The sequence below is a fragment of the Drosophila kikkawai genome, chromosome 3R (assembly GCF_030179895.1).
Source record: "Drosophila kikkawai strain 14028-0561.14 chromosome 3R, DkikHiC1v2, whole genome shotgun sequence".
NCBI lineage: Eukaryota > Metazoa > Arthropoda > Insecta > Diptera > Drosophilidae > Drosophila > Drosophila kikkawai.
The window spans coordinates 23,497,495-23,518,747 of NC_091731.1; the positions used below are offsets into that span (position 1 = coordinate 23,497,495).

Consider the following 21,253-nt stretch of genomic DNA (forward strand, 5'->3'; position numbering starts at 1 on the left):
TACTAACGCCGTTTCACGAGCTCTTCATGAGGGTTTTTCTGTAACTTTCCGTGGAAAATGAGTTCGAGGAATCTTACAGCCGACCCAGTACGCTACGTTCTGCGACATAAGCAAGAGATTAAAGGAAGACAGAGATTATAGGAAGTGAGTTTTTATTTACCCTTTCATGCCTGCAGTTTCATATATGTGCCACAATGTATTTATGAGCCTCTAACGCAGAAAACCTGGTTTAGAAAAAGTCTTTAAAAACATTAAAATTTTACATACTACGTGAATCTAAAACCTAGTTTAACAACTTAATAAATAAAGGTAACTGAGTAGTTTAAAAGAAACCTCGTGAATGTAGTGTTGCGCATCCTGTAGCTCTTGAACCAGGAAACCTAGGATATTCAAATTTTTGTCAGTTGATATTGTGGTCAACTCTACCTTATATATAAAATTAAAATATTACAGCCACGCCCATTTTTACTCGGGCATGAAAGGGTTAATAATTCAACTTTAATACATTGAACCCAGTCTTGTGCTGACAGAAGCCTTCACTGTAGCGAATACTTTGCCTGGCGTATACAGTACACAGATAATTTTAAAGCTATGTATAGTACTTTGTAGTCTCGGCAGCCGACAGTGTTACATTTAATTTTCAAGAAATCAGTCGCGTTGAAAAAGCAGCAAATGTGCCCTAATAAGAAAACGATTTTCATCCTGAAAATCTTTCTTTTTATGATAATCTCCATCGGACTACTGATATTTTTGCTTCTATGGGCGCTTCCCGTGCAAAAAGAAGACGGAAACTTGACGGACAGGTCAAAAAGTGCCGATGATTACTTGCAGAACTATGCAGATCATATGAAATCCTATATGAACTTCAGTGTGGCCCCATGTGACAACTTTTACGAGTACGCGTGCGGCAACTATCCGCGTGCCAAAACAGATCACTTCTCCGTAAATCGACGAAATAACAGGATAGACTTGACGTTTACGCTGAACGATATCACAGTTCAGCTGCTGGGTCGGACGTATCTGGCGGAGACCCTCAATGTGTCTAGGGAGCTGGTGGTAGCCCAACGCTTCTACAATGCCTGTATAGGGGCAGAGATCGTGCCGTTTCCGGCGGCCGATCCCGCATACCTGGCCCTCATTAGATCGTCAGGAGGATTCCCCGCAGTCGACGGTGCCGCCTGGAATGCATTCGAGTTCAGCTGGCTCAACATGAGCTCCCACTTGACCAACTACGGAGCCAACGGACTGATCTATGAGAAACTCGTCGGTCGATATCCCTTTGAGCCTTACTTTAGTCTGCCTCGGCTTGGATTCGACCACATCGTCGATGCGATCAATATTGCCAGCAATGACTCTCGGGCCTTCCAGCTCAATGATAAGCGGATGAGAGGCTATCTACAAGCCTACAATCTGTCTGAGGAGAGGATTACAGAAGTTATCAGCGGGGTGTTTGCCTTTTGGCGTGACACACTTAAGGTGACCAAAAATTTCAATGAACACTGCGTGCCTTTCTCGTCTGAAAAGGGCTTGGACGCATATCCCCCGTTAAGGAACTACTACGAGATCGCCTGGAACGGGGTGAACCTCATCGAACACAAAGACTGCTACGCTTTCTTCGCAGAACTGGACAAGGTTTGCAACCAACACCCAGAGGCCGTTGCTAACTATCTGGCGATGCAGTTGCTCTACGTATTCGATGCCAAGCTGACGGAGGCCAAGTACCAACAGGAGCACTGTGCTAGTCTGGTTCGGGAGTCCATGACGTTCCTCCTAGACAAACTCTACATGCTGGTGGGTACGAGGTTATTATAGTGCATTTCAAATTTTAAGTAGATTTATCAAGAAACCGTAAACAATAGCGTGCATATTATTTCAAACCTTCATTCTTTCGTTCACTCCAGGAGCACTTTAGCGAGGAGAAACTCTTGGAGGTATCGGAAATAGTGCTGGAGGTGCGGAAAATTTTTCGAAAAACGCTGGAAGAAGCAGAGTGGCTAGACGAAGAGTCACGAGAGACAGCGCTGCTCGAGGAGTCCACTCTGAAGGCGATCGTCGGATCTCTCCAGAACAAAGCGCTTACCGATCGGTTGACAAGGGAGATTGCAAGTGTGAAAATCGTCGAGGACAGCTTTGCAACAACTAATATTAACTTGGCAAGGCACAGTATAAAGACCAACCGCTTCAGCAGCCTTCACTTCGAGGAATTGGCCAATGACACCCGGCCACAAGCTGTTTATCTAGGAATGCAGATCCTAAATGCCTACTTCATCAATGACCACTCCTTTTATTTGATGGCCGGTAGCCTGGAACCACCCATCTACCACCGAGCGTGGCCCCAATCCTTAACATTCGGCAGCCTGGGTTACATTGCAGGCCACTTAATCATGCATGGTTTCGACACGACCTGCTCCCTATACGATAAGTTGACGAAGAAGATGCAACGCGTGTTTGACCTTCGAACCTCTTGCTTTATCGAGCAGTACAGCAACTATACTATACCAGAGATAGGCCTCAATATGGACGGCGTTAAGACCAAAGATAGAAACATCGCCGACAATGAAGGGCTGCGGCAAGCATTCGCCGCCTACCGCAGCCACATGAAGCAACAAATGTGGGTTCATCCAGAGCAGCAGAAGGTCAGCGGACAGATGCCAGGCCTAGACCTCAATCCGGACCAGCTCTTCTTCCTGGGCTTTGCGCAACTCTGGTGTTCCGATTTCCAGGAGGAGCACTACTACTCATTTCTGAACAACGGCTTCACCATCGACAAATACCGTGTCCTGGGCGCACTATCCAATAGCGACGACTTTGTCCAGGCCTACAACTGTCCCGTGGGAAGTAGAATGCGCCCTGAAACTAAAAGTTGTCGCCTATGGTAGGGTGTTGCAATACCGAATTGAAGATACATAATATTCAGATTGCTTACAAATACATATATGCAGTCTTTGGAATTAAAAATTACTTTATAGCATTTATAACATTAATAACATTTACTACTTTTGTTGTGTGGTTGAACTAAATAATTATTTTATTATATTTCTTGGTCAAATATAATGCTCTTTTGAAAAACATTTATTAATTTAATAACTATTTAGATTTTTCCTCTTAATGTGAATGGTGAAAATTGGTCGATCGGTCGATGGCAATAAGTGATCAAATAATATGCTAGATGTGTAATGAAATCAGCACTGTTCAAAAAGATAATATAAATATATACATACTATTGAAGTTCCCAACTTTAATTGTTGGTTTTAGAACTTACATATACTGCACTAGCGAAGGAGGTACTAATTTTGGTGACACTACTGTAAAAGTAACAAATGTGTAACGCTGAGTGTAAAAATGCCTTCTTACTGTAAAATGTTAGCAACGTCGTTTCACGAGCCCTTCATAAGGGTTTTCCGACAACTTACTGTAGAAAATGAGATTTTCCGACATGCTCTTAGCGATTACCCCGCCGGGGGTCGCCACTGTATTGAAAACTTTTTGTCTGTCATGTAATTCCTATGTTTTTATTAAACAATTGAACAGAAACTCGCAAAACTCATCTAAATCCCACCGGACCCTACTCGAAATCCACATAAAATTAACGAAAAACTAAAAAAAAAAAACAACAAATGAAAATGAAATTCAACGGAAAACCCACTCAGAATTCCACTGTATGCCGAAGATCTCAGAGATTATAAGAACTGACGTTTTATAAATAATCCAATTTAAAGACTCTGAACCTAGACTTGGGATTTAATCTCGCGAATATATCGCCTAGCGTATATGTACATTCCATTGCAGTATATACAATTTTTTAGAGGTATAGTACGTTGTAGTCTAGGCAGCCGGCAGTGTTTCATTTTATTTTCAAGTAATCAGTCGCGTTATAAATTTCTTTATTTAATCAAAGGAACAAGCTTTAAGTTGTGCTCTAATAAGCAAGCGCATTTCATCCCCAATATGTTTACGATTAACTTTAGCACCATTAATATATGGCGAGTACTGATCCTTGTGCCTTTACTGCAGCTTCTCGTGGAAAGCGAAGCCAGAAGCTTGAGGGACAAGCCAGAAAGAGCTGATGAGGAGAAATCCTCTGCTGATTACCTGCAGAACTATGCAGAGCATATGAAATCCTATATGAATTTCAGTGTGGCGCCATGTGACAACTTTTACGAGTACGCGTGCGGCAACTATCCGCGTGCCAAGGCAGACCACTTCTCCGTACATCGAAGGAATAACATCAACGACTTAATGTTCACACTGAATGATATAACGGTTAAGTTGCTGGGTCGGACGCATCTAGCGGAGACCGTAAATGTGTCCAAGGAGCTAGTGGTAGCCAAACGATTCTACAATGCCTGTCTGGCGGCAGAACTCGTGCAGTTTTCGGCGGCCGATCCCGCTTACCTGTCTCTCATTAGATCGTCAGGAGGATTCCCCGCTGTCGACGGAGCCTCCTGGAATGTATCTAAATTCAGCTGGGTCAACATGAGCTCCCACTTGACCAACTACGGAGCCAATGGACTGATCCACGAGGAGCTTGTAGCACGTTTTCCCTTTGAGCCGTTATTTAAACCGCCACAGCTAGGATTCGACCACATCGTCCAGACGATCAACATTGCCAGCAATGATTCTCGCGCCTTCCGGCTCAATGATAAGAGGATGCGGGGCTACCTACAAGCCTACAATGTGCCCGAAGACAGGATTATAGAAGTGATAAACGGAGTGTTTGCCTTTTGGCGTGACGCACTCAAGGTGACCGAAGAGTTTAATGACGCCTGCGAGTCTTTGTCCTTTGAGGAGGCCGAGGACGAGTTTCCAAAGTTAAGGAGCTACTACGCAATCGCCTGGAACGGAGTGAACGTCACCGAGGACAATAACTGCTACACTTTATTCGCAGAGCTGGACAAGGTTTGCACCCAACACCCGGAGGCCGTGGCAAACTATCTGGCGATGCAGTTGCTCTACGTATTCGATGCCAAGCTGACGGAGGCCAAGTACCAACAGGATTACTGCGCCAAAACGGTTCGGGAAACTATGTCGTTCCTTATAGACAAACTCTACATGGCGGTAGGTTCAAACTTATGACCCCAGAAACCCCTTTAATATTATTTAATTTTTCACAGGAGCTTTTCAGCGAGGAGAAACGCTTGGAGGTATCGGCAATGGTGCTGGAGCTAAGGAAGAGTGTGCGAAAATCTCTAGAAGAGGCCGAATGGCTAGACACAGAGTCACGAGTGGAGGCTCTGCTGAAGGAGTCCACTCTGAAGTCACGTGTCGGATCCCTTAAGGACGAAGCACTTACCGATCGGTTGATCCGGGAGATTGCCAGCCTGGATATCGTTGAGGACAGCTTTGCTACAACCAATATCAACCTAGCGAGACACAGTATCAAGACCGACCGCTACAGCAGCCTTCACTTCGAAGAAATGGCCAACGACACCCTGCCACAGAGCACTTATCTGGGAATGCAGGTTCAAGCTGCCTACTACATCATTGACAATTCTATTAACGTGATGGCCGGCATTCTGCAACCACCCGTCTACCACCGAGCGTGGCCCCAATCCCTGAAATTCGGCACTCTGGGTTACATCGTGGGTCACGAACTCACGCATGGCTTCGACACGACCAGCTCCCTGTTCGATAGCAAAGGAAATATCCGATTCTGGTGGACGAAGGAGACACAACGCGCGTTCGACATTCGAACATTTTGCTTTATCGAGCAGTACAGCGACTATACTATACCAGAGATAGGCCTCAGTATCAACGGCGTTAAGACCAAAGATGAAAATATCGCCGACAATGGAGGACTGCGGCAAGCATTTGCCGCCTACCACAGCCACATGAAGCAACAATTGGAGGATCCGGAGCAGCAGAGTGTCAGCGAACAGTTGCCAGGCCTAGACCTCAAGCCTGACCAGCTCTTCTTCTTGGGATTTGCGCAACTCTTCTGCTCTGATTTCCAGGAGGAGCACTATTATAAACATCTGACTGATGTTCATACCATCGACAAATATCGTGTTCTAGGGGCAATATCCAATAGCGACGACTTCTTCCAGGCCTACAACTGTCCTGTGGGAAGTGGAATGCGCCCTGAAAACAAAACCTGTCGTTTATGGTAGGGTGTAGCACCATTAAGTTGAAAATAAATAATTGTTTGATTTTTAAAATCGCTTGTTTATAAATATATTCAATCTTTGAAATTATTGGATTTCTTGTAACAAGCATTTATTTATTAATTAGTATTTAGAATTTTCTTATTTTCAGTCTCAACAAATGCCTGCAATTTGAATTGCACTAGAATGATGATATACCCGAGTATGGTGACCAACATCTGTAAAAATGCTTATCAGAATAACGCTATATGCATTATAAAATATATACAAATTACCCCGGCGAAGTATTTTAGACTTATGTCGAAGAATCCGCTGCAGGTGAAGAGGAGCTTAAGATGCTGCATCTGCAGAAAGTACTCCCTTAAACCCATTTTTAAAATAGGGAAATCTTCTGCGACCGGCAAGCTTCGAATTCTACGCAAAATGCGTGGAATGTCTTTGTACTAGAAAAAAATATAATAAAGCCAAAAATATTATTCTAACCCAAAATGTCTACATACCGCATTGGTGCAGCATTCACTGTAGGAGCAGACCAACAACAGGTTGATGGTAAGTATAACACTAACTCCCACTCGCTCTGTAAAATATAACAGTATTATTTTTAATATTTAGAAAACCACTAGAGGGAAGATATGCTTACTGTATGGACAGCAGTCACTGCCTGTCTTTATGATTGCCCAATTGACCACGTGGAGAATGGTGAAGCCGTTGTAGAGGAACAGCAGAATCATGGTCAGAGTAAAGTAACTGCCCAGCTCGCCTACCAGTCGCCAAATGCGACCGACAAGCAGCTGATTGCGCTTCAGGGCCACACACAGCTCCTGAAGCCTGTCTCGAATGTTGCAGTCCTCCAGTTCCTGGTTAATCTGCTGGAGAGTATGCCGCACCTCGAGAATTAGCTCGTGGACAAGCATTACAAACACACAATACTCCGGCCCCTTGAACTGTAGCATAATCAGCACAATTTCGGTTATAATCTTGTCTGTTCCGCTGGCTAACACATTAACGCGGTTGTAACTGAGAGGTGGAATAAGAGCCACAAGGAGCACCATCCACAGGCCGACAAAAATGGCTAACCGGAAGCGGAAGCTCCAGCAGCGCCGCTGACCACCAAAGCACCTAGAGGCACCGTCAATATCCGCTTCCAGTGCCGCGATCTCATCGTAGATTCTGCCCAATCGTCGATAGTTCAGTAACATGTTGAGGTGGTTACAGATGGCCATAACTAAAACGAGGCCTTTATGCGTGTTCCCCATGACTTTGCTGAAGTCCTCCACATGGAACTGAACTAGTTGTCGTTGCAAGCCCATTATATTAACATAGCACTCGTAGGTGACCAGAACAAGTACTCCAGATGCAAAGCAGCAGTATCCGGCCTTTAGGTTCCGCAGGAGTCGCAAGTTTGATGTACTTTCAAAAAACCTGGGTGGAGGCGTGAGAGCCAAAACAGAGAATAGCTGCAGATATGGCCTGGCAGTGGCCAGCAAACGACTTCGATTGGCTTCCATATCCGTCGGGGCTTTGTAGGAGACTGATAAATTCAACTGGAAACGTTCTGGGTAAGCAGCTTTCGAAACCAATTTTATTAATGTTTTGATTATATCAATGTAATTGTGCCCTAATCATTTACGATGGTCTAAAACGTACTCTTATTTATTAATTATATAGTTATTTAGATCCTTTATTTTAGGTAGTGCTGTTGTAGATAGATTTATATTTTGTTTCGGCAATTGTCTGAACTTTAAATTGGATGAGAATTATGGTATAACCCAGAATGGTGACCAGCATCTAAAAAAAACGACATTAGCTGAGTGGCAAAGGGGATTTTTCGATAAGGTAATTTACCCCTCCAAAGTACTTTAGATTTATGTCGAAAAATCCGCCGCAGGTGAACAGCAGCCTCAGATGCTGCGTCTGCAAGGAGTATTCCCGAATTCCCATGTTTAGTGGGCGGAAATCAGTAACTGCAGGCAAGCATTGAATTTGGTGAAGGATGCGAGGGAAGCTGTTGTACTGGTATTCATATAATTAACAATTATTAGTTCGATTAATTAATTATTAGGTTATATAAATAGTTTGATGGTTACTTACGGCATTTGTGCAACGCTGGCTAAGGAAGCAGGCCAACAAAAGGTTGATCAACAGCAAAGAACAAGTGCCGAATCGGTCTGCAAATTAAGATGTATAACTTAAAAATCTATTTAAATTGTCATTATAACATTAAACCCACCATAGCGACAGCAATCGTCATCATAAAATGTATTGATATACGCCCAGTTGGTCACGTGTAGGATGGTCAGGCCGTTGTACAGGAACAGCATTATCATGGACACTGTGAAGTAAGTGGCCAGCTCAACCCCCAAGCGCCAGACTTGACCAATGAGCAGCTGATTACGTTTCAAAGCCACGCTCAAAGCTCGAAGCATGTCCTGGCTATCGCAGTCCATCAGCTCCATCTTCAGGTGCAAAAGCGTGTGGCGCAGCCGTAACACCAACTCGTGAATGAGCAACACGAAGACGCAGTACTCTAAGTTCTTCAGCTGCTGCATTACCAGGACGAACTCGGAGAGTATCTTACATGGCCAATTGATGTAGGGACCCATGGCCAATAAGGTGAATCGCGGCATTAAACCCACCAGGAGGATAAGCCACAGCCCCACACCAATGGCCAGACGGAACCGGAAGCTGAACCGGTGCACCTGTCCACCAAAGCACTGGGAGGCATCATTGATTTTAGCTTCCAGATCCGCAATGTCCTTGTAGATTCCTCCGAGCCGACGATAATTGAACAGCATGTTCAGGTGGTTGGCGATGCTCATGACCGAGAGTAGAATCTTCTGGGTATTTCCCATGACCTTGGTGAAGTCCGCCACCTGGTAGTCTTCTACCTCTTGGATTATTGCCACAATGTTCACGTAAGTCACAAAAAAGACCAGTGCCAGGATAGCCAAAGCATAACCACAGTATCCAGCCATCAAATATCTTTTGAGACGATGATAGGAGGTCTTTCCAAAACTCTGGGGCGGCGGTGTGAGAGCAAACACGGAAAAGATCTGCAGATAGGGAAAGGCAGTGGCCAACAGGCGGCTCGTGTTGACCTCCATTTCCGGTGACATGTGAAAGCGAACTGAAGTGGCTTACGTTAACCCATATGCAGTGATGGAAATTAATGTATAACCATTGCCTAGGCACACACTGGATCCCTTTATTATGTGTTGTAATCCAATTGTACCTGCCTCATCACCTTGCCGGATAATTAATTGCTCAGAGTACCGAGTTAGTGCATTTCACTAATTAGGTAGATAAGATGAGACCATGATCCATGAGGTGGTGTTCCCTTTTAGGGGCTCGTTCCCCTGTAAGATTTCTATCTTGGTGCCTGGCCAATTTCCACGTCATAACCCTGGTAATTTCCATTTTCCATTCCTCCATGCAAATGCGAGCTAAATTGTTTTTGTCTTGGCCGGCAATCAGCATTGTCTTTCGACGATTGCATGTGCATCCACACATTTCCATCGCTCCATCTGTCGCTTTCAATTGCTCCACTTTCTTGCTTCATTTTCCATTTTGTGCACATAATTGCACTTCTTGTGAGCTAAAGTGGGCAAACATCGACTGCCGCCGCCCACAACCACTCACCAGAGCCAGCTCGTGCTCCGGTCCGAGCCAAATCAAATGAAAACACCCTCAGACCCAGATGTGAGCTCCATGTGCAGCGCACACCCACTCCCGCTCGGTTCAATCCCCGACCAATTGCTAATCCCGTGCTGGAATTTCACTAGGATCCACACACACACCCACGAGGATACGGATTCGGATGGGGGCTGCCGGCGCGGCGGCAAGACATTGACGGGATTAAGTGTCCTTTTTAATTTTAAACTACTTCACTTCACTTTGCACAGTCAATGAGAACGCCGTATGTATGTAGCTCCCTCCTGGCTGCTCCGCCCCTCATCCCTGACTCGGTTGGGTGTTCCCTTTCTATTTTCTATTTTCTGTTACTTTGGCCATGTATGTTTCTCTTTGGAGTCCTTTTCTTTTAAGCTTGATTAAGCACTTTGTGTAACTCTATGACATGGACATGCATTTGCATGCTGGACGCCGTGCCAATGGCATTTTTAATTTGCCATAGCAACATATTCTGATCCGGCTCCAGTGCCCATCAGTGATGAGGGTTTACAAAAATAAGGAAGAAAAATAAAGGATCAAAATAAAATAGTTTGCTTATATCTTTAAAATATCCTCCTATTACTCGAGCTATTTAACATTTTATTCCAAAAAAGTCATCCTTGCTAATGTTTTTAAGAAAACATTTTGTTATTAATTGTTATTGTCTTTTTATTTTCATTTCCATAGCTGAATTTGAACATATTTTTCCGGAAAAAGGCCAAATTGGCACCGGGGCTCCACAGTCTTCTTCAAGAGCAGCGCAAATTGCCATGCATTAGTATCTGAAGAACGTGAAAGGACGAGGAGACGAGGTGACGAGGCAACGAGGATGAGTGCATACGGGGTGGCAGGAGTGCTGGTGGAGCGTGCTTCTCATTTATTATGCAGGCCAGTGAAGTAACAATGACTTTGGATTATTGCTTCCTCCCTGCCGCAACAAACAATTGAAATACAATAAAATTAAATAATTTTTAACAAGCCACAGGAAAGCGGAAGTGCTCGTCCACTCACACACACACACATTTACCGACTTACATGGCCTTAATAGCCAATCTCTGGCATTGCTGCACAGATAGCCCATGAATACATGTACATATATATGTTCATATATACCATACAGATATACCATTTTTTGCACAATACATTTTATCATTCTTATTATAAAAATATTGTTTATTGTTTAAATTGCATTTAACTTTAGTAAAAAAAAAGAGCGGGGAATATTGATATATTTTATTCGCAAAGGTAAATAAATCCCACATAACGGCAATGTGTAAGTTCCCCCCCAACGGTGAGTGTCTGCGAGTAATAAACAAATACGATTTTATTATTTATTATTTATGTATTCATGGCCATTAAACGGATATCCGTGCCCATGGCGCATTAAATTGCACTGCCAGCCGCATTTCCCCTTATGTTCTCCTGCCTTCCAAGGCACTCCTCTTGGCCATCCGTAAAGCGGATCACGTGCCATTGCCATGGAGACGGCTTTAATGCACTTGCAGTTCACATCTCGACAACGAGACTTAATTTTCCAGGGAGCAGGAGGTAAATGTTAAAAAGAAGATTGCAACTAGCAATAAAACGATTTCAAAATACGATAAATAAATATAAATAAACGCCTTTTGCATTTGTGCTAAGTACATTACTCGACGTTTGGCAGGATTTTAAATAAATTTCTATATATATAATATTGAAATATATAATATTGAAAAAATATTTAACTAAATCATTAGTTATGTTAACCATTTCTTAGGAGTTAAATTAAATATTAAACAGAAAAAATAAACCAATTCATTTCTATTGTATGCCCTGATCAAAGTTAGTTAATTGATTTTTGGCCACAACTTAAGACTCTTACCTTCCCAAACATCTAGAAAGCTTCTCAAAGGCCATAAACATTTCGTTATCTCAGGAAACACTCTTCCGAATAATAACGAATTTAGGGAAGTATCAATTGCTTGGTATCAGGATGAAGCCCTACTAGCTGCGTTTGCGGGACTCGACTTCCTCCTCCGATTCACGGTTTGCGGTTGGCGGTTTTAGTTGACTCGGAAGCAGGAGAGCTTGTCTTGCTATCAATATGTAATCAATGCTTTCAAATAACTTTGCCATTCGCAACAAGGCTTTTGTTTTGCACAAATCAAGAGACTGAGCACCGACGTCATTGGCGGGTTTGGAGTTGGGTAATGGCATCGCCTAAGCCAGCAAGCCAGGCGAAACAATGCACGCCAGGAGAGGAGAGTGCATTGGGGTGGAATGAATTGGAGCAGAGAAGAGCAGGGACTCCTGAGATGGCGTGTGTCGCCAGCCTGGGGCGCACACAGGGGATTTCAATAAGACGCACACAATCTGTGCTGAAAGCTTAAACAATAAAAGTGAAAATTCCGCCAGAGCCTCTAGATAGACGGATAAGAATATTATCAGGAGCTTTGATCCTTGCACCCAGTGTGATAGATCGTGGAGAGATCAAGAAAATATAACTTTAAACCTTATTATAACATATCCTAAGAATATTTCTGTTTGGTTTCTTAGAGATTCAATATGTTGAAATATTTTAACTGGTTCTAACACTTCTTTATATTAAAAAATATTCTATATAATTTGATTATGAAACTCACTTATTAAATTTATTTTTTTTTTGCCAGGATCTTTGCATGCTGCTCACGAACTCAGAACTTTGTCATCGCTAGGACTACTTAGTGTTGCGGTTGAAGGGAACAGGACAATGCGACATGTGTAGCCGTGTCTCCCAGTTCCGTGCATCCGAGTATCCAAGTTCCCAAGTATCCCAGTATCCCAGCATCTGAGAATCTGAGTATCTTCCATGTTGCCAGCCAGACAATGCAGATTAGCCCCGAACCGGGGGGCTCAACACTCGAGACCTTCGTGAGAGACAAAGGCACTCGACTGGGACTTTAATGAATAACAACATGAAGGAGTGCGGAGCAGTAGAAGCAGGCATCCACATCAATTACATTGCGGTTGACTGCCATTGCCAGGGACACTCACCCAATGAAGCCGCAGGAGGAGGCAGGAGGCACGTCCGCATATGAATATGAAATACAGAAGAAGCATCCATGTGTGTGCGGCCATATCGATGAAAATCAATTCCACTGTCATTTGGGAATCTCTCAATCGGGCCAAGCAGCTGAAACTTTTGTGTTTGTGGCATTGAATTGTCAATAGCAGCAGCTCAAGTTGATTCTGCTCCATTATCTGTGCAATTTGGAGCACGGCTGCTGCAACTGTCGGTTTCGATCCGCCTACCTTTTTGACCTCTTCGCCTGCGGCTTATTGGCCAAATTAGTTTTGCCTGACTGCAAATTGTACACTCCTGCTTCTCCGACTGACAGGACGTAAATTCAATGTCCTGGTTGTATATGTTATGGCTTCATGTTGCCGACGTTTTAAACTCAACCACGTCCCTCTGCTCATGCTCCTGCGCCCGCCCTCCTAACCTCGCCATCTCACCCTGCTGATTTATGTTTATGGGCTTGGCAAATATTTGCGCCACTTCAAAAGCATTATGATGATTATTAGCATTGTTTGCCATCGTAGTAAAACTGTCATACGTGTCTGGCTGGCTGTTGCCTAACATTTGCAGTCCGGACAGTATAGAAAAAAGAGAGCATCATCGCCAAGTGGAGCTCCGACTGTATGCTGTAGCTGAAGCTATAGCTATAGCTATATAGCTGTAACTGTAACGGACAAACGTGAAACGTGACCGACGTGATGTTTATGCGAAAACATTCCCCCGTCATCTGAATAAGTGCGATTGCGAGTATGAGCAGCGGCATTAGCATCCGACATACAAATATATTTCCAGAAGCATGCACATCATCAGCGAATTCCGGCGAAGTCGACTAATCGCCAAAGTGAGGCACAACTTCGGGGGTCCCTTTAAACTGGGCCTAAATCGAAGGCATCGTTAGTCATTGTCGCCTGAGAAGGTCTCCCAACCCAAGGGAAAGTTGGACTAAATGTTAAACGCTATCTATCTATCTATCTATTTAAAAATAAAGTTTCCAAGAAAGGTTTCTATTGTAAAAAAAATAATTTAAGTGCTATGAAGAGTCTCTAATAATTAATCAAGCTTCTTTTTATAAATTTAAACCATTTATAATCTTTTTATATTAAAATTCCTTATGTTATTCCTTTTATGTTATTTTTCTCTGTGCACATATATGTATATCAGCGGCATTGGCAGCATTCTGGCCCAAAAATTCGAACTAGCAGCAAGACAACTGCGTGACAATGCGAGGCTCCAGCTTCGGCCCAGGACAGAAGTGGCTGGAAAACTTTGTGCCCCCAAAGAGTGGCTCTCCGGCAGACTTGTCGCGCATATGGAGCCGGTGCTGGAGCTACAAGGACAACGACAACGCAAACGACACGGAGCAAGACAGCGGGAATCGCACCCTTGCCGCCGCTACCGCTGCCGCCATTTTCAGTGTAAATATTTAAACAATAATAAGTTGGCGGAAAAACGTGGAGAAAACTCTTATGTTGCTGGGCGCGCCAAAGTGAGGCAAACTTTTGTTATCTTTTCACCATGAAAATAGCACGAAATTGAACAGGAAAACGATGGAGCAGCCAGACATGGTTAGGCGGTAGGAGGGTGCTAGGTGGCACATGGCAGGTGACAGGCGGCATGGGAGACTACACATCGACGCGGTTCGACAGACAGACGGGTTGAAAGCATTGCACGTGCACTAATCATCGCGGATGACGGGAACCTGGGGGAGTTCCGTTGGTGTATCGCCTTTCATGTTTTCAATTAGCGTTAATGTCAGTGCAGCGGCCGATGACTTGGATCCGCAGCTGGAAACTATCCCCATTGGCCAATGTTTGGTTTTTCGCAGTGAACCCATCCTAGGTCAAATAAAGGTTTGTTAGTAGACGGGATATAATTTCACCTGGCCCCTCAAAATGGGTTCTAATAAGCAGGTGAGCATGGAGTTAAAAAAACAGAAAAATATTTTATATCTTGTTAATGGTTGCTAGATAATTGAAATAAAGCTTTAATTATCTGACAGAGTTTGTAATATAAAGAATTAGTCTTATTCAACACAATTGATATTATATATTTATGGTTTTCGCTATTGAGATAAATAGTAAGGCTTTGTCGCCGATCAAGTTTGCGAAAGGCTTCGCTTGAGGCTCAAGTTTCTGCAGCTGGAAATTAATTTCCGACAGGTTCAATCCATCATTTATGCTGCCCCCTTGCTCAACCCCGGTAACTTCTTTATTCATACCATAACTGCTCTATAAATATTATCCGAGAAAGTCTTGCCTTTACCCCGAAAATGTCATTTGCATAACCGTCAATCATACGCCGCGTATGGTGGCTGTGGCTCTTGGTGTTCCACCTTGTTTGTTTCTGCTTCACCGAGTGTGCACACACACACACACACACACACTCAATGCAGTGCGCACACACACTGATGCGAACCCTAACCCAGCATATGTTCGATGGCATTGGAAATTTTGCTTCTCGATTTGCGTTTGCGTTTTATTTCGAAATTGAATTTCAGCACTGATTATATTTTTTCTTCCTTTCAAACCCACTCCCGGATACGGGTCTGGAATATGTTGCGGGTATTGGGGCTGCTTTGATTGGGGCGGAGTGGGGGGGGAGTCCCCTGTTGTTTGCGCTCTCTGCTTGCCGGGGGTGCATAAATAAGCGCCACTCAATTATGCAGACTGTGGGCGAAACAGCTATAATCCTTTATCCTTTCCTACCTGCGACGTGTCGATTTGATTTGCTTTGCAATTTATTTTTGAATTGCGCGCTGACAAGGACACACATCGAACATGCATATTATATGGTATTTGTATAATATTTCCTCTGACAAAACGCCGAGCATACATACTTCTCTCACGATCTTGGGCAACATTTCCCCTAAACTTTGATGTAATTTCGACATTTACCTTCACACTTGAAACCCTCGGCTCCGCTTTTATTTTAAAAGGGATATTTATTGGGAGATTTTTAATTTGCCGTAAATTGAGCTGGCAATTAGCTGCTTAATAGGAAATTTGATTTTTTCTATGCTTTGGTTTTTGCGTCGTCATTAGCAGGAATTTAAAACCTTTTTTCGGGATGGCTAAAGTTTGGGTCAATGCAAATATTTCATTTGGAGTGACACCATGCTGGAAATTTGTCTGAATTCTCTCCTGGTCCCTGCCTGACTGAGGGTATTTAAATGTGGCCCATTACGTTTTATATTGCCGTTTGCCTTTGAGGTTTTGTGTGTTACATTTAATTGCAAATTTCTGTTGAAAAAGTTCCACTTTACTCCCTTCTTCCCTTTGGTGTTCTTCCTTCATTTCATTTCGGTTTACTTTTCCGTTTGCCAGGCCTCGAACGTTCAACTCATTAAAAAGTGAAACGGAAAGGAGTTCGATGGGACTGGGGGCTGGGGGATGGGATGTTAGTCTATTTACCCGACACTGCAGTAATTTCCCAGCAATTATTGGCCAATTCCGGCATACGCTTTAAACACGCTGCTGAAATATGCGATGAGACAGCTGTGTGTGTAGTGTGCGGCCATCTCCCAATGGTTTTATAAATATTTAATGACTCGACCACAAAAATTGATTGACATTTGATTTTCCTGTTTGATGGGCCTGGGCGTACACATTGCGACAGGCCAATTATATGTATTAATTACATTTTTACCCCTGTCCATTCAATGCTGGAATTAATTTAAATTAAACAGCGAGAGGGAGTGAGCACAATAAAAATATGGCCTGAAGTGCAATTAAAAAAATGCATGAAATTATTTTAAAAATTGCAAATAAACTGCCGGCAGCGAAAAGCGATGGAAATGCCATATAAAAAGCTTGACAATAAGCGTGATGATCGGCCGTCCTTCGTTCGGCAATTGTAAAATTAAAGAAAAACGCCGCTCGCCACTCAAGTTGATGGGAAAATGTCAGCAACAGTTGGGGCCCGTGGAAATGCCTTAACTGGGAAATCAAATTAAAATTTCCAACCAAATATATGTATATGCGTATATATGTATTATAGGCTTATGCAATAAAGTGTATGCCGCGAGTTGCGCCAGGCATCATTTCAATTAAGTTGGCAATTGTTGGTCAAGTAAGCAGCCTTTGCCAGCTATCTGGACAGCGGGATGCTCTGCTCGTATCGGGAATCAGCATATTTGCTGGCCGTGGCTTTAACCGCCTGGCCGCACATAATTAGTGTCATTGCCAACGACGCCAGCGAGTTGGCCAGCAACTACATACATACTTAAATAGGCCGGCGAAAAGGTAATTTGGAGCCCATGGCAAAGACAATTGAACTTTTGATAAATTGCGGCCTGGCAGCAACAGCTGCTGATCTTATTACCGATGTCGTTAATGGAATATTTTCCTGGCCATTCGGATGGCCTACATATGTATGTATATGCGGTGTGCATGTGTGACATTGCCAAGTATTAATATGGAATATTACGTATTCGCACCGTTAACAGCTGAACTGTGTCAGGACTTCGCTGGTTCGTTTCATTTACGCAGAGAACTTTTAATGCAATATATAAAGTGGAATTAAGTTTTTATAACTAAAAGTTGTAGAAAGAGAAAATAATAGCGTTGTTAAAGTCATTCCAGATGTCTCGAAAATAAATGTTCTTAACTATAAAACCTGAAATTAGCTAAATATGGATGGAAAATGAATTTAACATTTAAATAGTTATATTTAAAAATATTTCCATGATTTTAAATGGTTTTTAAACTACTTTCGAGTAATCAAAACTCAGAAATTGTGAACAAAAAATTAAAATCTTGCGTTTAATTCGCTTTATTTGTCATTCAAGTAAGAATATTGATTCAATACGAGTGTTCAAAGTTTGTCGCCGGCCAAGAAAGCAATTATTTAGCAGATTCCCATTTTCCCTTTTCGCCGTAAAGTACTATTTACCTATTCCTCTCTATCCTTTATCCCTTCTCGCTTGCGACACTCTGCTGGATTTTCTGTGAATTTTTTCCAAATGCATTGGCAATAAATCGAAGCGGTGGCCTGGCTTTGAATCGCGGGCGGTGGCGGGTTAACCCAAATGGCAACAAATTAGAGCTCGAACTGTTTTCAGCTTGTTCTAATTCTTCGCCTCGCTGCCCGTTGAAAAATCGAAGTCACTCTCGCTGCCGCCTACTGGGGGCGTGGTCGCATTTGAAACGGTGGAGGCGTTGGCGGAGGTGGTGGTTGCCGCGGGTCCGGGATTTGCGGCTGGGGTCGGTTTCGCGCTTGAGCTATCATCCGTTTCGCTGCTGTCAACGAAATTAACGCGCTTCTTCTTCTTCTGCTGCTGCTGCTGCTGCGCATCATTAGGCGCCGCTTGTTTGTCTGTCGTCGAGAGTATCGATGTGGGTTTGAGGGGTTTATTGGCGGCTTGGCTGGGTTCCGGGCCAGCTGGAGCAGCGGTAGCAGCAGGAGTTTCTTCCGCTTCCGGGGTTTTCTTTTCAGTCACTGGATACGCTTCCTGCTGCTGCAGCTCCTCCTGAGGCTGCTGTTGCTGCTGCTGCTGCTGCTGCTGCTCTGACTGCTGCTGATGTTGTTCATACGCACTATAGTCGTAGTTCTGCACCGCACTGGCGTCGTACTCCTGGCCCGCGTAACTACCATCCGGCGCATATTGGGTCGCATTGGGATCGGCTATATACTGGCCGGTGGCCTCGTCGTATATGTAGCCCGGATAGGCATTGGGATCGTAGCCGCCCGCATACTGACCGGCCTCGTAGTTGCTGTAATCAATATTGGAGTACTCCTGCGGCAGAGCCACCTCGCCACCGGCATCCCCCGCTGATGCTGCAACTTCGGATGCCGCTGCCTGCGCAGGTGTATCTCCGGCAGCCCCGGCATCCGTGGCATACGCCTGATAGTCTGTGGGATTTCCGATTTCGCTGTAAAGCGGCTCCACCGCCGCGCTCTCAGGTTGCAGGTTGCCGGAATCGATGCTGGCGTAGATGGGCTCACTGGCATCGCCATAACTGCTGGCATCATATTGCCCGTAACCGGCCACCTCCGGCTCCAGCTGCTGCTGCTGCTGTTGCTCCTCCAACTCTCTCCTTTCCAACTCGGTTGGCGATGTATTGGTTACCAAATTTTCGAAAAATCCCTGGGTTGGCGAGGCTCCACCGCCTGCTGGTGCGGTTCCAGGAACTGCTCCTCCGGCTCCTGCTGATGCTGTCGCATTTCCTGTCAAACGTTCGCCGTAAATGGCATTTTCAATATTCTCAATCGACACACCCGGCTTAGGTTGGTGGAAGGACGGCATGGTCTCCTGGCTCACTGGCGGCGACAATTGATTACCCCTTGCCAGTTGCTCATCAACCGCAGCAGCTGCCTTTTCCAGGGCCAACCGGCTGGCTTTGACTTCGTCCAGCAAATCGTTGCTGATGCCAACTTTGGCCCCCATTCCCGATCCTCCTGCCACGTCGCCGGAACGCACATTTAGGGGGCGTTTGTCTTCCATTGGACTAGGTGAGGTGCCAGCGGTGCTATCCTGCCAGGGCTCATCGATTTTCAGCTCACCGAAGTATGCTTCAAAGTCATGTTGCTGTTGCTGTTGCTGCTGCTGCTTCTGTTGATGTTGCTGCTGGAGCTGGCGATGTCGCTGGCTCGGCTCATTATGGCCCACGACAGTTGGTGATTTTTCATACTCGACTTTAGTCACGCGTGAATTTGTCCAAGCATCCAGGTTCAGGTCCAGGTCGTCGGCTTCCCCTTGCGGTGGCCCCCCCACGTCATGGCCAGAAGTTGCAGCGCCTGACCCACCTCCTGCTCCTGCTCCTGCAGTCGGCAGCTCAGTTAACGTCAGCGATGGCGATGGAGATGGCGGTGTCTTTGGCAATTTATCAAACGTCAACGAGGATGTGGCAAGCGTAGAGGAAGTGCTGCTCAGCTGGCGGGCACCCTTCTCCTGGTTGGACGTACTTGATGTCCCAGCTGTGGGCGTTGCCGGGGTGGCCCTTCCGCCCAGCTCCGCCTGATAATCACCTGTCAAGTGGGGCTGCATGCGCTCGGGTAAATCGGCATTCTCATTATCAAAGGCGCGCAGGGTGGCGCGCAAATCGAACAAGTTGGAGGTGCCAAGCGGTGCTGCTGCACTTCCGCCAAACAGCTTCGGATAGTAAACGGGATGGGGAGCGGGATTGGATGCCACGGGGGGTGCCATTGAAAAGGGCATGGTCCCGGGCATGCCTGCTGCAAACTGGGGCGTTAGCACCATACCCGCCTGCGTGGGCGTGGCCATGGCAAAAGTCCAGTTCTGCGGCGTCGGCTGCGGATTGGTCAACTGCGGCTGCGGTTGCAGCAGGACTGGCATCGGCATGGCTCCGCCGGCGGCTGTGGGAGCTCCTGTCGCCGTCGTCGTTGTTTGTTGAATGCAACGCAGTGTTTGATTCTGGACCAATTTCGCAAAGTACATTTGGTATTGCAGCTGTTCCAGAGGGGAAAATATATGTAGATTAAAAGGTGATTCACTTGGAAAAATATTATAAGAAAAGTTTTGATTTAGATAAAAAAAAAAATTGATGTCTCTTTTTGCAAAAGAAAACTCTGGATTTAAAGAAGATATACAAGCCAGATATCAAAAAACAATAAAAGTTATCAATACTTTCTCTCAGTGTGATTGACTTTACATTTCCTGAGGCCACGACGGACTTTGGGACTCACCTTCATCATTTTAAGTCGCTCGCTGCGCTGCGACATGGCTGCCGTTTGCTCATCGATCCGCTCCAGCATGTGGACCAGCTTCTTGTTGCGCTCATTGCGCTTGGTTTGCTCCTCCAGGAACTCGTGGTACTTCTGCCGGCTCTTGTGGCGCACCGACTTGTCGCTGCAAAGCAAACACGCATTTGGTTTACCTTTCCGGAGCGACAACGGAAAAGGGCAAAAAGCTACTTACAGCTCGCTGCGCTTCTGCAGGACCTTATCCAGCTTGTGCTCCAGCTGCTGGCGATTATCCTCGCTGCGCAAAGGAAATCAGAAATCAAAACGTAAACCAAGCAAACTACAGAGACAAATGGCTTAAACATGACTTTTTAGCTGCTGGAAAGCACTCGAAAGGCTTGAGAAAAGCTGACTTAAACAAATCAATGGACATGACTTCAGGGAATTCGGAATTATTCATCTACGAAAGCAAACGAGGCATCACAGTTTACATAGTATGATATACAAAAACCGAAAAGTACACCAAAGGCGGCTTTTAAGGGTCAAACCATTGTTGTATTTACAAGATTTTTGGTAAATAAAAACCCTGAGAGCAAACAATTAATATGTTTTTTACTATTTTCTATAAATAATAACTTTTGTTGGTCAATAAGGAAATTACTATATGGATAGCAACTATTTTTACATAATATTTTATAAATTGAAGGGTGTTCGATTTTCTTTCCTCTCACCTTCGCTGCAGCTTCTCCTGTAGCAGCTCCACCTGCAGCTTGTAGTTCTCCAGCTCGGCCTGAGGAAACAT

General features: G+C 44.6%; 5 protein-coding genes across 5 annotated transcripts; 2 read left to right on the plus strand and 3 right to left on the minus strand.

Moving 5' to 3' along the window:
- The first annotated feature begins 664 nt into the window (after window positions 1-664).
- On the plus strand, window positions 665-2,923 carry LOC108083625 (neprilysin-4-like). The gene is made up of 2 exons (XM_017179496.2): window positions 665-1,791; window positions 1,902-2,923. Exons 1-2 carry the CDS (start codon window positions 673-675, stop codon window positions 2,877-2,879), a joined length of 2,097 nt encoding a protein of 698 aa, XP_017034985.2. The 5' UTR covers window positions 665-672; the 3' UTR covers window positions 2,880-2,923.
- Window positions 2,924-3,848: 925 nt separating this feature from the next.
- Window positions 3,849-6,194, plus strand: LOC108083647 (neprilysin-4-like). Its single transcript, XM_017179518.3, has 2 exons — window positions 3,849-5,058; window positions 5,115-6,194. Exons 1-2 carry the CDS (start codon window positions 3,949-3,951, stop codon window positions 6,108-6,110), a joined length of 2,106 nt encoding a protein of 701 aa, XP_017035007.1. The 5' UTR covers window positions 3,849-3,948; the 3' UTR covers window positions 6,111-6,194.
- A 29-nt stretch (window positions 6,195-6,223) lies between these two features.
- LOC108083624 (putative gustatory receptor 98d) lies at window positions 6,224-7,617 on the minus strand. Its single transcript, XM_017179495.2, has 4 exons — window positions 6,745-7,617; window positions 6,605-6,681; window positions 6,380-6,547; window positions 6,224-6,322 (listed from the first exon to the last, which is right to left on the minus strand). Exons 1-4 carry the CDS (start codon window positions 7,610-7,612, stop codon window positions 6,224-6,226), a joined length of 1,212 nt encoding a protein of 403 aa, XP_017034984.1. The 5' UTR covers window positions 7,613-7,617.
- Window positions 7,618-7,790: 173 nt separating this feature from the next.
- On the minus strand, window positions 7,791-9,208 carry LOC108083623 (putative gustatory receptor 98b). The gene is made up of 4 exons (XM_017179494.1): window positions 8,335-9,208; window positions 8,196-8,272; window positions 7,950-8,117; window positions 7,791-7,892 (listed from the first exon to the last, which is right to left on the minus strand). The coding sequence occupies exons 1-4, from the start codon at window positions 9,206-9,208 to the stop codon at window positions 7,791-7,793; spliced, it is 1,221 nt and encodes a 406-aa protein (XP_017034983.1).
- Window positions 9,209-17,875: 8,667 nt separating this feature from the next.
- On the minus strand, window positions 17,876-21,253 carry LOC108083642 (uncharacterized). Its single transcript, XM_017179514.2, has 4 exons — window positions 21,183-21,253; window positions 20,687-20,749; window positions 20,455-20,617; window positions 17,876-20,218 (listed from the first exon to the last, which is right to left on the minus strand). Exons 1-4 carry the CDS (start codon window positions 21,251-21,253, stop codon window positions 17,876-17,878), a joined length of 2,640 nt encoding a protein of 879 aa, XP_017035003.2.

What these genes read in the sequence shown, in the direction of transcription:
- LOC108083625 (XM_017179496.2), top strand. Translation starts at nt 673, where the DNA reads ATGTGCCCTAATAAGAAAACGATTTTCATCCTGAAAATCTTTCTTTTT. An exon ending in TAGACAAACTCTACATGCTG is followed by an intron (nt 1,792 to 1,901) that starts GTGGGTACGAGG and finishes CGTTCACTCCAG; the next exon opens with GAGCACTTTAGCGAGGAGAA.
- LOC108083647 (XM_017179518.3), top strand. Translation starts at nt 3,949, where the DNA reads ATGTTTACGATTAACTTTAGCACCATTAATATATGGCGAGTACTGATC. An exon ending in TAGACAAACTCTACATGGCG is followed by an intron (nt 5,059 to 5,114) that starts GTAGGTTCAAAC and finishes AATTTTTCACAG; the next exon opens with GAGCTTTTCAGCGAGGAGAA.
- LOC108083624 (XM_017179495.2), bottom strand. Translation starts at nt 7,612, where the DNA reads ATGGAAGCCAATCGAAGTCGTTTGCTGGCCACTGCCAGGCCATATCTG. An exon ending in GTGAATGCTGCACCAATGCG is followed by an intron (nt 6,548 to 6,604) that starts GTATGTAGACAT and finishes ATTTTTTTCTAG; the next exon opens with TACAAAGACATTCCACGCAT. An exon ending in GTCTAAAATACTTCGCCGGG is followed by an intron (nt 6,323 to 6,379) that starts GTAATTTGTATA and finishes GCATTTTTACAG; the next exon opens with ATGTTGGTCACCATACTCGG.
- LOC108083623 (XM_017179494.1), bottom strand. Translation starts at nt 9,208, where the DNA reads ATGGAGGTCAACACGAGCCGCCTGTTGGCCACTGCCTTTCCCTATCTG. An exon ending in TGACGATTGCTGTCGCTATG is followed by an intron (nt 8,273 to 8,334) that starts GTGGGTTTAATG and finishes CTTAATTTGCAG; the next exon opens with ACCGATTCGGCACTTGTTCT. An exon ending in GCCAGCGTTGCACAAATGCC is followed by an intron (nt 8,118 to 8,195) that starts GTAAGTAACCAT and finishes TATGAATACCAG; the next exon opens with TACAACAGCTTCCCTCGCAT.
- LOC108083642 (XM_017179514.2), bottom strand. Translation starts at nt 21,253, where the DNA reads ATGTTTCCTCAGGCCGAGCTGGAGAACTACAAGCTGCAGGTGGAGCTG. An exon ending in CAGGAGAAGCTGCAGCGAAG is followed by an intron (nt 20,750 to 21,182) that starts GTGAGAGGAAAG and finishes TCCTTTGCGCAG; the next exon opens with CGAGGATAATCGCCAGCAGC. An exon ending in CTGCAGAAGCGCAGCGAGCT is followed by an intron (nt 20,618 to 20,686) that starts GTAAGTAGCTTT and finishes TTTGCTTTGCAG; the next exon opens with CGACAAGTCGGTGCGCCACA.